Here is a 15,531-nt window from a genome sequence, read left to right on the forward strand (position 1 = left end):
CTCTACTTGTGTGCCAACCACCCATCCTCTGCCACTTCACTTTGTTTGCCTAGACCCTCGCACCTGGGAGGCAACACACAATCCTGGCGTCTCTTTTGCTGCCACTGAATCTCCTATCTGTCTCCCTAACTATCAAGTCCTCTATGACTATTGTTCTGCCTCACTTCACCCTACCCCATCTGAGGCTCAGAGCTATTGGTCTGCCTGCTGCCCTGCCTAGATAGGTCACTCCCCTCGGCAGTATCCAAAGGGGTATACCTATTGCTGAGGGGAATGGCTATGGGGGGGGGGGGGGCCCTTTACTGACTTCCTTCTCCCTTTATCTCCCTTGGTTTTCACCTATCTACTCCCTGAATTTTGCACTCTGGGTATAACCACCTATTTAAAATCTATCAATTGCTCCGCCTCCCAGATGATCCTAAGTTCATCCAGCTTCAGCTCCAGCTCCTTAATGTGGTCTTTCATGAGCTAGAGTTGGCTGCACTTCCCGCAGGTGCAGTCATCAGGGAGACTATCAGGTTCCATGAATTCCCACATCCTACAGGAGGAGCATTTCACTGCCATGTCTGCCATCCTGCCTGCACTGTACATTGGGCGACCAAGACCAAATCCTCTAACCTGTTTCTTTGGCCTCAGCCTCTTCTTGTTGAAGTCTCTTGAGTCAAAGCCTGATTCTACTACTCTCGCCGCTGGCCTACTCCCAACAATGGCCGCCCCACTTGCCCCTTCTCTACTTTTACTTACTTCGCAGCCCTCTGCTTCCGCCACTGATTGGGCCTTCAGAAAGTCTGAATGCCCGCTAGGCTCTCCTTTTATACAAGCTTCGCCAACCTGAGAGTAACCTCTTCGAAGTGTTCGGCTCCCGCCGCCTATTGGACCTCAGGTATCCACATTTTTACCTCTCCATGCCTTTCTGCTTTTCACAGGGGTCACTCGCTCCACGATTCCCTAGTCTATTCATCCCTCCATACCCATTCTCCCTCCTTGACTTCTGGCACATTTCCCTGAAATTGCAGGAGGTACAGCACTTGTTACATCTCCTCTCCTCTCTTGGCACCATTGACGGACCTAAGCAGCCCTTCCATTGGATTCATGTGTGCCTCCTCCAGCATCATCTAATGAATCGCAGGGCAGCCTTGGTGGTCTATCCTTACTTCTATTTCAAAGGTTCAAAGGTCCAATTTTATGTCAGAGAAATGTATACAATATACACCCTGAAATGCTTTTTCTTCGCAAACATCCACGAAAATAGAGAAGCGCCCCAAAGAACGAACAACAGATAAACGTAAGAACAGAAAAGTCCCCTCCCCCATCTCTGCTCCCTCCTGCGCGTAAGCAATGATCACCCCTCCCCCCACCAGCAACAAAATAGCATCAGTACCCACCACCAAACACTCTAGCATGAGCAAGGCAATAGCAAAGACACAGACATGCAGTTAGCTCAAAGACTCTCTCTCCCTAATAAGGGAGAAGTAGGTGTCTCCATTCTCCCAGTGAGCGGAAAAACACAACAAACAACTCATTGGTTTAAGATGTTAAAAGTCGGTTATGTTGCATTTTCCGAGCTCTGTTCCCAAAGATCCCAAAGATTCTGGGTCTTTGGCACACAACAGTAGATTTTCCAACTCCCTTGATGAAACATGGGTTTCCTGCCGTCACACTGACCCTCGATCCACCCGTCTCCAGAGCCCCAAGATCTTAGGCTTCCAAATCCGAGCCGGGCTCTCAGGCTGAACCCTTGGAGTGCCGAACAACGGCCAGTCCTGAAACCTCGAGAACAGGTCTCATTCTGATATTGGGAAATGAACCTGGTCAGGTGTCAGATTTCTCAGTGGGAGAGCATTTTGGAGATAGTGATCGTAATTCTATCTCCTTTACAATAGCATTGGAAAGGGATAGAAATAGACTAGTTAGAAAAGTGTTTAATTTGAGTAAAGGGAATTATGAGGCTATCAGGTAGAAAATTGGAAGATTAAATTGGGAACAGATTGTTCTCAGGGAAAAGTATGGAAAAAATGTGGCAAATGTTCAGGGGATATTTGTGTGGAGTTCTGAACAGGTACGTTCCAATGAGACAGGGAAGTTATGTTAGGGTAGAAAAGCTTACAAAAGGTTCAGAGAGCTAGGTAATGTTCAAGATCTAGAAGATTATAAAGCTAACAGGAAAGAGCTTAAGACGGAAATCAGGAGAGCCAGAAGGGGCCATGAGAAGGCCTTGGCAGGCAGGATTAAGGAAACCCCTAAGGCATTCTACAAGTATGTGAAGAGCAAGAGGATAAGACGTGAAAGAATAGGACCTAGCAAGTGTGACAGTGGCAAAGTGTGTATGGAACCAGAGGAAATAGCAGAGGTGCTTAATGAATACTTTACATCAATATTCACTATGGAAAAGGATCTTGGTGATTGTAGTGATGACTTGCAGCAGACTGAAAAGCTTGAGCATGTAGATATTAAGAAAGAGGATGTGCTGGAGCTTTTGGAAAGTATCAAGTTGGATATGTCGCCGGGACCTGATGAGATGTAACCTAGGCTACTGTGTGAGGTGAGGGAGGAGATTGCTGAGCCTCTGGCAATGATCGTTGCATCATCAATGGGGATGGGAGAAGTTCCAGAGGATTGGAGGGTTGCGAATGTTCCCTTATTTAAGAAAGGGAGTAAAGATAGCCCAGGAAATTATAGATCAGTGAGTCTTACTTCAGTGGTTGGTGAGTTGATGGAAAATATCCTAAGATGCAGGATTTATGTACATTTAGAGAGGCATAATATAATTAGGAATAGTCAGCTTGGCTTTGTCAAAGGCAGTTTGTGCCTTATGAGCCTGATTGAATCTGTTGAGGATGTGACTAAACAATTTGATGAAGGTAGAGCAGTAGATGTAGTGTACTTGGATTTCAGCAAGGCAATTGATAAGGTACCCCTTGCAAGGCTTATTGAGAAAGTAAGGAGACATGGGATCCAAGGGGACATTGCTCTGTGGATCCAGAACTGACTTGCCCACAGAAGGCAAAGAGTGGTTGTAGACGGGTCATATTCTGCAAGGAGGTCAGTGACCAATGGTGTACCTCAGGGATCTGTTCTGGGACCCTTATTCCTCGTGATTGTTACACTTTGGATAAGAAGGTGGAGAGATGGGTTCGTAAATATGCTGTTGACACAAAGGTTGCAGGTGTTGTGGATAGTGTGGAGGGCTGTCAGAGGTTACAGTGGGACATTGATAGGATGTAAAACTGGGCTGAGAGGTGGCAGCTGGAGTTCAACCCAGATAAGTGTGAGGTGGTTCATTTTGTAGGTCAAATACAATGGCAGAATATAGTATTAATGGTTAGACTCTTGACAGTGTGGAGGATCAGAGGGATCTAGGGGTTTGAGTCCATAGGATGCTCAAAGCTGTTGCGCAGGTTGACTCTGTGGTTAAGAAAGCATACGGTGCATTGGCCTTCATCAACCGAGGGATTGAGTTTAAGAGTTGAGAGGTATATAGGACCCTGGTCAGACCCCACTTGGAGTACTGTGCTCAGTTCTGGTTGCCTCACTACAGGAAGGATGTGGAAACCATAGAAAGAGTGCAGAGGAGATTTACAAGGATGTTGCCTGGATTGGGGAGCATGCCTTATGAGAATAGGTTGAGTGAACTCAGTCTTTTCTCCTTGGAACGACAGAGGATGAGAGATGACCTGATAAAGGTGTACAAGATGTTGAGAGGCATTGATCGTGTGGATAGTCAGAGGCTTTTTCCCAGGGATAAAATGGCTAGCATGAAAGGGCACAGTTTTAAGGTGCTTGGAAGTAAGTACGGAGGAGATATCAGGGGTGAATTTTTTTACACAGACAGTGGTGAGTGCATGGAATGGGCTGCCGGCGACAGTGATGGAGGCGGATACAATAGGGTCTTATAAGAGACTCCTGGACAAGTACGTGGAGCTTAGAAAAATAGAGGGCTGTGGGTAACCCTAGGTAATTTTTAAGGTAAGGACATGTTTGGCACAGGTTTGTGGGCCGAAGGGTCTGTATTGTGCTGTAGGTTTTCTATGTTTCTATATGTTTCCCAAAAAGAACAAAAGTTAGTGTGTAATTCCAGGTCAGGGTCTTCAAAAGAACCTTTAAAGGAAACATTAAAAATATGAAAGATAGAAATAGAGCTGTTTCCGAAGATGCAAGCAAAGGAGTTGCAGTTTAGTGCCATTTTGACTTTGCTCCGCCTCTTTTTTGTTGTGTTCTTGTGTGTGCATAAAATTTTAGTTCACTGCAAGTTGTATCACAAACCTGAGAAAGTCTGCAGATGCTTGCGTTCCAAAGCAATGCACACAATATGTTGGAAGAACTCAGCAGGTCAGGCAGCGTCTATAAATAGTTGACATTTCGGGCCGAGACCAGGACTGAGAAGGAAGGGAGAAGATGTCAGAATAAAAAGGAAGGGGAGGTGAAAGAGGCTAGCTGAAAGGTGAAGCTAGATGGAGGGAAAGGTTAAGGGCTTGAGAAGAAAGAATCTGATAGGGGAGGAGAGTGGATCATTGGAGAAAGGGAAAGAGGAGTATCAAGACATCAGCAATTTCCTCTTTCTTTAAAGAATGAGGCTTCCCTCCTTCTACTATTGATGCTATCTCACCCACATAGCAATAGGCATGTGAGAAGAAGTGAAAGTTCAGAGGGGGAATCGACGGGTGCAGGGTTGAGTTTGGTTACTAGAAGGAGAAATTGATATTTATGCCATCAGGTTGGAGATTACCCAGATGGAATATAAGGTGTTGCTCCCCCACCCTGAGGGTGGTCTCATCTCGGCGCAAGAGGAAGTCATGGATCAAACTGTCGGAATGGGAATGGGAATTAAAATGTCTGGCTCCGGGGAAGTTCTGCTTGTGGTGGATTGTGCAGAGGTGCTTGATGAAATCATGCCCCCATTTCCAGCGGGTTTCACCAATGCAGAGGAGGCTGCATTGCAAGCACCGGACACCATAGACGACCCCAGCAGGTTCACAAGAGAGGTGTTGTCTCACCTGGAAGGACTGTTTGGGGCCTTTAACAGAAGTAAGGGAGGAGGAACGAGGGGTGATTGATAAGTTTGTGGCATAAGGTAGAAGGAGTCAATTTTAGAAAACCTAGTACATTTATTTTTCAACACCTCCTACATTTACACACTTAGTCACAGTCATGGAGTATACGGATCTTGGACCTCCAGAGAGTGTCCACAGATGGGTGATTGATAAGTTCGTGGCCTAAGGTAGACGGTGATGAGTTATACAGCTCTTGTTGCATGCACATGCAGTTCAACTCTTTGAGTGATTATGCAGAAAGTTTGGAGTTAATAACTCATTGGGGTGATTGATATGCTTGTGGCCTGATGAAGGGTTTCGGCCCGAAATGTCGTCACCACTCCTGATGAAGGGTTTCGGCCCGAAACGTCGTCACTACCTCCTCCCATAGATGCTGCTGAGTTCCGCCAGCATTTTGTGTTTTTATTAAAGAAAACTCAGTTTTTTTTTTGCAATATTTATCAATGAACTTTTTAACAAATGGAAAAATATCAATGTGCAAAGCAGTTTCATTGCCAGGGTTGTTTCTCAGCTCAAAGCTAAATATACTGTGTATGCAGATCTGCATCACTCTGATATCCCGATAGGAGACAACGCCTGTTTGGATTTCCTAGAGGGCGCTGTTTCGGAGGGGAGGGCGTTTGTTGCTAGGTGACGGCCAGCGGCTGTCAATCAAAGGCAATCAAAGGTTGCTCGAGAGTCTGCTGTGCAAACTCAGCGGAGTCACTGGAAATGGTTGCGGCATCGCGAAATTAACTCTGAGGAACCCGAGGCGAACACAGCCACACGAGCAATTTGCCTTTTAGTCCAACTACTTTGATACTTTGCCAGGGCTGAGCCTCAGTTCTCCGGTTCAGTTACTTGCCTGCAATCGCACTGTTCTGAGATGGTGCTGAAACGGGCTGGCTGGAACCTGTGGATTGCCTGTCTCTTTGTAGTTTGTTTCCAAGGTAGGACTCATTATTTAAAAAGTGAAAGCAAGTATCAGCTCGGGCTGCTGGTTTGAGAGAACTGACAAGCAAAGTTGTTAAAACATTGCAAGTGAAATCTTAATTTCAGGCTCTTGTTATTTTTTGATCATTTGTGCGTTTGTAGTGAAAGGTCGGAGACTTTTATTTCTTATTTATGAGTTTGTGAATATGTTGTTAACAGCGGGACCGATAGCCATCCACATTTATTGCTCACCATCGCAAGAGTGAAGTGTAAATTCTGTCCGGAGCGACATCAATCAATAATACTTGGAGGATTAGGAAAAGATTTGGCTCGGATTAATCGAAAATCCAATGTAAACTAATTCAGTAATAAATACGAGACGCGGCGCTCACAATTTGCAAGATTGTTTAGATGTGACCGGAAGCAAACGACGTTACTAATGATCCTTGGGTTATTTTTTAAAAGAAATTCACTGGAAAAAATAGGTTGTTGATATGAACTGTTGGTTAGAGTAATTTTCAAATGTTTCACCGTTTGTTTTGACATTTCCTATTCGTTTAATTATGTTTCATTACAGTAGTTGATAAACGTGCGTGGAGAGAGAATAAGCGCACTTTTAAAAATGTGGATAATAGACTAATAGTAAAAACGTAAATTAAACAGTTGATGAAGAAACCGTTTTGTTGTATTTTACATAAGTAGTGGGTAGGATCTATATTAATTTACGGTTTCTGATATGTGTTATTAAAGTTTTATTCAACCAGTTTGGATGTTCTTTCAGTTCTTATGTGAGTCTGTCAAAGTATCTTGTAGGCTATTGTCATTTTCCGTTGGCAGGGTAACAACGTGTTCAAATTTTATGGTTGTGACATTGGGACCAAGTGGTGCATTTTGGCATAATTTAGATTGTCGTTGTGTAAGTTTCCCCGTCCCCCCAAGTAAAGATAACTGCATGTCTGTAGAGCAAAGCAGAGTTTGGAATAAAATGGACCGGTTTGGAGAGCGAGAAGTCACGTGTACTAAACGTGTGATTGAGTGCAGACAGCATGTTGCACTCACTTTGGAAGTGGAACGCCTCTATATTAATCTTGCCATCATGTGACTGAAAGTGAACTTCTGTCAGCAGTGGTCACCGAGTTCGAATTGAACAGGCTTAATCGGATAGGGGGTGTGTGGAGGTTAAAATAAAATAGCGTGTAGAAATACACGGAGCATTTGTCATTAGGTGCAAAAAGATCAAGTGGAAGAAAATACTGACTTGAAGAAAAGATGTGCGAAATGGGGAAAGGGAGTGATTTATCCCTAAAGGACGGGATGAAAACTATGGCGTGAAATATGCTTAGCTCAGCATATGCAGTGTTGGAGAGAGTTAGTGTGTTTACTTGCTCTGGTTTTCAGGTCCTCTCCATTAGGTGCCAGACCAAGATGGCATTCTGAACTAAACTTGTGCAGCGGTGTGGTGAGGTTCCTCAACAAGTTGGTTTATTTTTGGTCGTTACAGTGTTCATTGGGATGAGAGAGTTCGAGAAGCTTCACTGACCCAGTGAGCCTCCAGTAATTAATATAATGTGCTTTGAATTGGTTACATGCAAATTTTAACAGTTTCACAATAAAGTATCGATACAGGTTTTCTTATGCATTGTATTCATTAATTTATACAAGATTTGCGTGGCAGTGGGCTCCCTTCTCTCCCCCCGCCCCGCCCCGCCCCGCCCCAATAAATAACAACTGCTTCAGCCATATGTACTGAAAGAAAGATTTTTGGGTCTGTTTTTCTGTCCTAATCATGTGTTCACATCCTGTGACCTAAGCTTTTCTGTTCACAGTTCTAAATTCTAGCTCTCATCTGTGCCTCTTTGCTCTAATTAACTCTGCTTTGCAGTTTTAGTACTCTAATTACTGCACTATCTCTTTGAATACCATCTTTAAACTGCCTTCGCTAGGTTGGCCTGGCTTCCCATAATCCTTTTCCCCCTTTCCAATATGGAGGGACCCTGGTTGATCATATTACGAACTTGTCCACTGTCTTATAATTTCTGGAGATTCTTTCTTCACTCAGTGCAGATTAAATAGAGAATAATAAAAGATTAAACATACACTGGATGTACCTTTCGATATTCTAGCAAATATATTTTTGGATTAAGGTAAAAATAAATTTGAGGCGAACATAAGACAGCTAAAAGAAAGATGTAAACAAGGTTGAAAGTGTAGAGAAAATTTACAAGGATGTTGATAGGTCTGGAGAACCTTAGTTATAAGGAAAGCTTTAGGTTAGGACTGTATTCTTTAGAACATAGAAGATTTGATAGAGGTATACAAAATTAGGTGTGCTATAGATGGGATAAATGCAAGGAGGCTTTTTCCACTGAGGTTGGATGGGATTCCAACCAGAGGTCATGGTTTAAGGGTGAAAGGTGAAAAATTTAGGGGGACAATGAGGATGGATACCTACCACTGGAGGTCAGATGATACTGGATCTAACCTCCTCCCATCTGCTCCATCACTGGACAGCAGCAGTTTCATGAAGTGCAGAAATGTGGGTGTGGGTACACTTTGTACCTGGCCCTTCAGTTGTACACTGGTCATGATAGGTCTAGCATGGTCCCAATCATTTGAATGGTTCATTGGGCTTCGCCTTAAAAAGCCAGAAGAAACCGGAAATGCTTGGCATGCCAGGTGGCATCTATGAAGTAAAACCAGAATCAACATGTTAGGTCTTGGACTCTGATCTGAAATGTTTATTCTCTTTCTATTTCCACAGATATTGCCTTACCTGCTGGATTTATCCAGCATTTTCTGTTTCATTTCAGATCTCAAAAAAAAATCATTCACTTTAAAGATGAGAGTGTTGTGTCCCTTTTTCTTGCATAATTTTCTAATGCTTTTAATTTGCATAAGTTGAATATTTTAAGTTATTTTTGAGTTGTCCTTGATGTGTGGACCTCTACTTCTCATGGCCTCTCGTGCCTAGTACAGCAGCCATACCTGTTGACTGGGAGGATGCTGGTGGCTACTCAGCCAGGTGAGCTGTTGTCTCCATCAGCTTCCTGTGAAAGATAAGTTTGAGGCGTGGGTTTGGTTCAGAGCAATCTAGACTGTTGTACCCAGAAGCCAACTAGTGAGCAGACTATTTCAGTTAGCTTTGTGGAAAGAGTCAGAATATGCCAGTTGACAAATCTGTGAGGTTCAGAAAAAATAGTGAAACTTAATCACATCATTCTCAAGCTTGTTGTGAAGTCAGAACTCAAATTTAAATAAACTCCATTATGGAAATGAATTGACTGATATAAATTGGGAAACTCAATTAAGAGGTGATGGTGGGTGAGCAGTACCAAACATAATGTATACTTGTTGAGAATTATTTATTATCTTGAGGAATGAGAACTGGAATAGTTGTACAATCATAGCTAAAGAGTAAAGTTCAAACTTGTGTTAGACTAAACCAGGGTTTCAGTTTTAACACGGCAATCACTCACTGGACCTTAATTTGCTATAGCAGGGCACCCATCAGTGTCTATTATCAGTGAACTTTCTTACAAATGTGATTTTTTTAAAAAGTATTTTGAACTTCCAACAAGTTGCATACAGTATGGGATTAAGGAATGGTACCTTTGTCCTGAAAAACCAGTGAGCAGCTGTGAAGTTCTGTACACAAACAGGCTGAGGGATTATGGAATTAAAAGTATAAGAACTGGGTGTAATTACAGGTTTATGAATTCAACATCACATCAGACTCACAAAGAGAGAGGAAATAGGATTTGGGGAGCGCGAAAAGAGATGAAAAGTAAAAAGTAGAACAAAACTAATTATTAAAATCTGCTGCAATAACTGAAGCTGCCTCAGCATCCAAAATGGTTTAGAGTAGTAATTCGCTTAAGTTTCTGTAAGAATTATACCTTTATTTGAAATAAGTTTCCACAACAAATTTAATTAGTGCTTACCTGACAAACACTGTAATTTCATTGTTTTGCAATCAATGTCAATGATGAGAAGGATAGTGAAGAATAATTTCTTTGCTTTTGATTTTGTGACAAATATAAACTGGACAGCAATATTTGAGTTTGTATGTTTCATTGTGCATTTTCTTGATGAATGTAGCATTTATACAAAAGTACCACTGATTGTCATTATTTGACAGCAAATTATCATGGTGGTTCTGCGAAATAAGGGCACAAGTTTTGACATGATTGCCAAAAGGATTTAAGATTTGGAATGCACCATACTTTAGGTAGTGGAAACAGATGTGGTGTTAGTTTTCAAAAGGGAGTTGATGAAACAAAACCAATGATCATTGGAAAGAGTAGAGGAATGGAATGAATTTAATAGTTTTGAGAGGACCAGTTCAGACTAGAATGGCCAAATGGCCTTCAGAATATTTTAAGTTATGAAAATAGTAAACTTGAGGAATGGGAGAATTTTAGAAGTGGAAAAAATGATGGGGAAAAAATAGAAGCAGGCCACTTGGCTCCTTGTTGATGCTTTGCCATTCAAACAATCACAGCTGATTATTTCCACTGGCACCATTTTCTTGCACTTGAGTCGTATTCTTTGATATAATTAATTTCAAAAAAATCTCTTTTTCTGTCTCGAATACATTTAGTGACTGAGTCACCACACCTCCCTTGACTGCCAGTTCCAAATTTGCTGTCCTCTAGGTGAAGAAATTTCTCGTCATATTGACTCTGAATGGTGGATCCCTTATTTTAGATCCCTTGGATCTAGTCACTCAAGCCCGAGGAATCATTGATTCTGCATCCACCCTGTAAAACCCAGCAATCGTATATGCTTCAAGTGAGATCATAGTCTTCATGCTCTTCAAAATAGAGGTTCAGTCTGCTTAAATCGATCCTTGTATGATTAAATATGCCATTCAAGGAATCAGTCTTGTAAATCTTCACTTTACTTCTTTTGTAACTGTATCCTTCTTTGGGTAATGACCAAACTTGTACACAATACTTGAGATGTAGTTTCATGAGTACTTTGTGTAATTGGAACAAGACTACCTTCAGAAAGCCAATGTATGTTTGCCTTTCTGAAGAGAGATTCGAAATTCATATTTATTTTCACGTGTACATTGAAATGTATTGAATGTGTTGTTTGCATTAACATCCAATGCACCCAAGGGTCTGCTGGGAGAGCCAGCAAGTATTACCACACATTCAGGCACCAGCATAGCATGCCCACAATGTTCAGTAGAACAACACAGAACACAAAACACAACAAGCAACAAAACAAGAGGAGTGCAAGTCCTGTTCCTCCGTCCCACTCACCTACACATGCATACACACAGTCCTTCAATTGCAGGACGGGCTGCCTTCGATCTCCAGCAGACTTTGACTCAGGCTCACAGGCGGTGGGCTTTGACTTTCCCAGTGGGCTTGAAGAGATTCATAGACTCGGGGTTGGGGGTGGGGGGTTGGTCTCTGGCCATCAGGGCTTGACTTCTGGACTTCCAGTTGACCTTTGGGCCTCAGTCCTTGGCACCGACCTCAGAACCTGCTGATCATCAAACACTAGGCCTCGAACTCCAGACTTGCTGACGGCAGGACCTTGAATACATGGCCTCGTACTCCATTCTCACTGATTCATTCACCTCGGGGTCATTGGACTTTGTTCCTTCTGCCTGTATGGAACTCTGATTCAGAACTCACTGATCCTGGTGGGGGTGGGGGGGGGGGGATGTGGAGCACCAGTACTCATCCACACTGGTCTACTGGTTTGATATCTGACCACGAATGTCATGAGTCTGTGTCGATGGCTTTCATATGTGGAGGAGGGCTTAGACTCTGGCCTGACCTCTAAGCCTCACAACCCTGCCCCTAACACCCTCATTGTCCCCAAAATCATCTCTCAAACCTAAAAACAACACAAAAAACACTAGATTGGTGCCATGACTTCACCAGAGTCCACAGCTCAGTAACATCATGAAAGCTGTTTTGAAAATTATTAATGCAAGATTCTGCATATGCTAGATATCCAGAGTAACACACACAGAGTTCTAGAGGAACTCAGTAGGTCAGGCAGCATCTATGGGAAGGAATAGAGTTGATGAGACCCTTCATCAATCCAGGTTGAAAATTATTAAACAAGTGTAAACCAACAGGAAACAACCATATGTTAAAACTTCTACAACTAAGTAAGCAGGAGATTAGATCATGTCTTGCTAAATACTATTAGGAATTATTAGAGCTTGAAATGCTACATGTACGGAGCTTTGTGCTTAGTCCCCTGCTGCTTGAGCTGTACATCATAGTCTAGACTTAAGTGACAGAATCATAACTTAGAAATCTGAGCACAGTGTATTTGACAGAGCAAAGGTAAGTTCTGTGCTTTGTATGGTACAAAAGTGGCAGGTGGAATTCAAGCCAGATACAGGGCCTTGAAAAAGTATTCAGCCCCCAATCATTTGCTCATGTAAATGAGTATTACAACTGGAATTTTGATCAATTTAATTGAGAGATTTTATTTGTGAATTAAATGCTCCTTTTTTCATTGTAGAGCCCCAAAACAGGTGAAAATTGTAAAGCATGAAAATCCTAAAAATAAAAAAAAACTGAAATGTCAGCAGTTCAAAATTATTCAGCCCCTTTGCTCAATAGTTAATTGAACCACATCGCACAGTTAGTGTATCCTGTAGTCTTTTTGGATACGTTTCTATTAGCTTTGCACAACGTGATGGAGCAATTGCTCAAGCTGTGCCAGGTTAGTTATGGAGTGGTAGTGAACAGCAGTCTAGAGGTCTTGGCGAAGATGTTTGATCGGATTAAGGTCGGGTCTCTGACTGGGCCTCTCAAGGATATCAATTTTCTTCATTTGAAGCCACTCCATGGTTGCTCTGGCAGTGTGCTTTGGGCCATTGTTTTACTAAAAACCAAACTTCCTGCAAATTTAAGCTTTCTGGCAGGGTTCTATCCAGGATCTCTCTGTATTTAGCAGCATTCATCTTCACATCAATCCTGACCAGATTTCCAGTTCCTGCTGCTGAAAACATCCCGATAGCATGATGCTGCCTCCATCATACTTTACAGTAAGGGTGGTGTTACCTGATGGATGTTCAGTATTAGATTTGCACTTCACGTTGAGGCCAAAATGTTCCACTTTAATCTCATCCGACCACAAGACCTTTTTCCACATCTTTACAGTGTCTTCTAACTGATGCCTTGCAAAGTTTTACGGGCAAGGATATGCTTTTTTTTAGACAGGGCTTCATCCTTACTACTGTTCCATAAATATCCTTTTTGCATAAGGTCTTTGAGATTGTGGTGCTGTGAACTTCATCTCCATTTGCAGGCACTCACTCGGAGTCATTGTTGGCGTCACAGTAGCCCTTCTTACAAATGCCATTCTTCTCTGGACACTACGTTTGGAGGGGCAGTCTGACCTAGGCAGTGTAGCTTTGGTTTCAACATTTTTTCGCTTTTTCACAATGGGCTGCACTGAGCTCCAAGGTATGTTCAGTACCTTTGAGATGGTCTTGTTTCATTCCCCAGATTTGTGCTTCCATATTATCATTTCCCTAACTTGTCTTGAATACTCTTTTGTCTTCATTTTGGTTTGGTCTGTTGAAAATCTACCATACTGTTGGGCCTTACAGAGAGGAGGTTATTTATTCTTATGAATTCATTGAAAGCAGGTGATCCTTCAATTTTCTACATCAACATATTGGGTGAGTTGGTGAGGCAATGTATTGCTACTGAGGAAAGTGTTAGCCTATTAATTACAAAGGGGATGAATACTTTGTCAGCCTCAGTTTTGGTTTTTAATTTTTAATAAATTGGCAGGTTTTGGAATTTTCCTTTTGATTTGACATGATGCACAATGTTTTGTAGATTATGTCAAAAATCCTACTTTGATAATTAAGATTTGGAAAATGAGACAGTAAAATGTAAAAATAGTTGTGGAGACTGAATACTTTTTCAAGGAACCATAAATGGAAATAATTCATTTGGTTCAAACAAACAAGGTAAGGGAGTGCAAAGTAAATTGAGGGAAACAAAGAAATGTAGAGGAATAGAGGCTTTGCAGGCTGCATATCCATATCCCTGATGATGAAAGACACAATACTCGTGTAGCAGGCCCAGTTTAATTTCTAGTGATTCTGTAGAATGCTGGGGTTGTGGTGATACTAATGACATTGAATATCAAGAGTTAATGGTTAGATTCTCTTGTACTGGGAAAGGGTCTCACCTGACATTTCAGTCATGTGAATATTACTTCAACTTATAAGATCACAATTCAATGATCTTTTTTAGGTCTTGCTGAATATTGGGCAATATTATGATAGTTGGGCCTTGGACACTGCCTTGAGTAACTCGTGCGGTTCAGTTCTGGGTCTGGGATGATACAGATTTGACAACTACAACTTGTGTCATTTCATGTGAGCAATATCTCCAGTGACTGGAGTTTTTCTCTTTGATTGCTATTGACTTCAGTTTTATCAGGGTGCTGGGTGCCACCATTCAGTAAAACCACCTTCAAGTCAAGGTCAGTCCCTCTTGCCTCATCTCTGGAAATTGAACTAAGGCTGAAAATGAGGTAGAAGACAGATCATCTTCACAAGAGCCTGAGTGTGTGGGTTATTGATAAGGAAGTGCTGATGACAGCTTTCATTACACTGGTGATAATTGACTGCAGTCTGATTGGGTGGCGATTAGCCAAATTGGATTTGTCTTGCTTTTTGTGAATAAGATATACCTGTGCAATTTTTATATTGTCTGGTTGATGCCAGTGTTGTATGTGGTTTGTTAGTGAGAGAACCCTACTAGATCTGGAGTGTGCAATGCCTGATTGGTCTAGTGCAGTGTTCACAGCTGCTTCCTGATACTCTGTGAATTGGTTAGATAGCAGCTTCTATACTGGTGGGAATCTCGGGAGGAAGCTGACTAAGTCTGAACATGGTTGATGATACTTTAGTGTTGTCTTTCATTACTGTTAGGGGACCCTTGATCTCGGTGATTTTTTTTATAAATGACTTGGATGAGGAAGTGGAAGGGTGGAGATGGTAGTGTTGTGGATACTGTAGAAGGTCATCGTAGGTTACAATGGGACGTTGATAGAATGCTGAGTTGGGCTGATGAGTGCCAGATGGAGCCCAGTCACACGGAAAGTGTGACATGATACACTTTGGCAGGTCAAAAGAAAGCAGAATAAAGGGCAAATAGCTGGTTTCTAAGCAGTGGGGAGGAACAGAGGGATGTTGGGGTCTGCATCCATACATTCTTAAAGTTGCAGAACAAGCTCTTGGGGTGGTTAAGAAGGCATGTGGTGTGTTGATCTTTATTAATCGGGATTTGAGTACAAGAGCCTTGAGGTAACATTGCAGTTCTACACAACTCTTTTTAAGACCACGCTTGGAGTGTTGTATTCAGTTCTGATTGGAAGGGTGTGGAATCTTTAGAGGGGGTGATAGGAGGTTTACCAGGATTGGAGAGCATGTCTCATGAGAAAGGGAAGTACATGTCAATGGTAAGTAATTTTACTCTTTGAGAGTGGTAGGTGACAGGGGTAGCTGATATTGTACATTAGGGACACTTAAGTGAATCTTGAGTAAACACATTGAAGGAAGAAA

The 15,531-nt window shown here is 42.1% G+C and overlaps 1 protein-coding gene across 3 annotated transcripts in view; it reads left to right on the top strand.

Moving 5' to 3' along the window:
• Nucleotides 1–5,807: 5,807 nt before the first annotated feature.
• igsf11 (immunoglobulin superfamily member 11) overlaps nt 5,808–15,531 on the top strand; it is a 218,224-nt gene continuing 208,500 nt past the window's right edge. For all 3 annotated transcript variants that reach the window (XM_059966178.1, XM_059966179.1, XM_059966180.1), the window contains exon 1: nt 5,808–5,980. In XM_059966178.1, the coding sequence (XP_059822161.1) occupies nt 5,917–5,980 (64 nt within the window). In that variant the 5' untranslated portion in view covers nt 5,808–5,916. The remainder of the gene's footprint in view (nt 5,981–15,531) is intronic.

The sequence above is a fragment of the Hypanus sabinus genome, chromosome 4, assembly GCF_030144855.1.
Source record: "Hypanus sabinus isolate sHypSab1 chromosome 4, sHypSab1.hap1, whole genome shotgun sequence".
NCBI classification, from domain to species: Eukaryota; Metazoa; Chordata; class Chondrichthyes; order Myliobatiformes; family Dasyatidae; genus Hypanus; species Hypanus sabinus.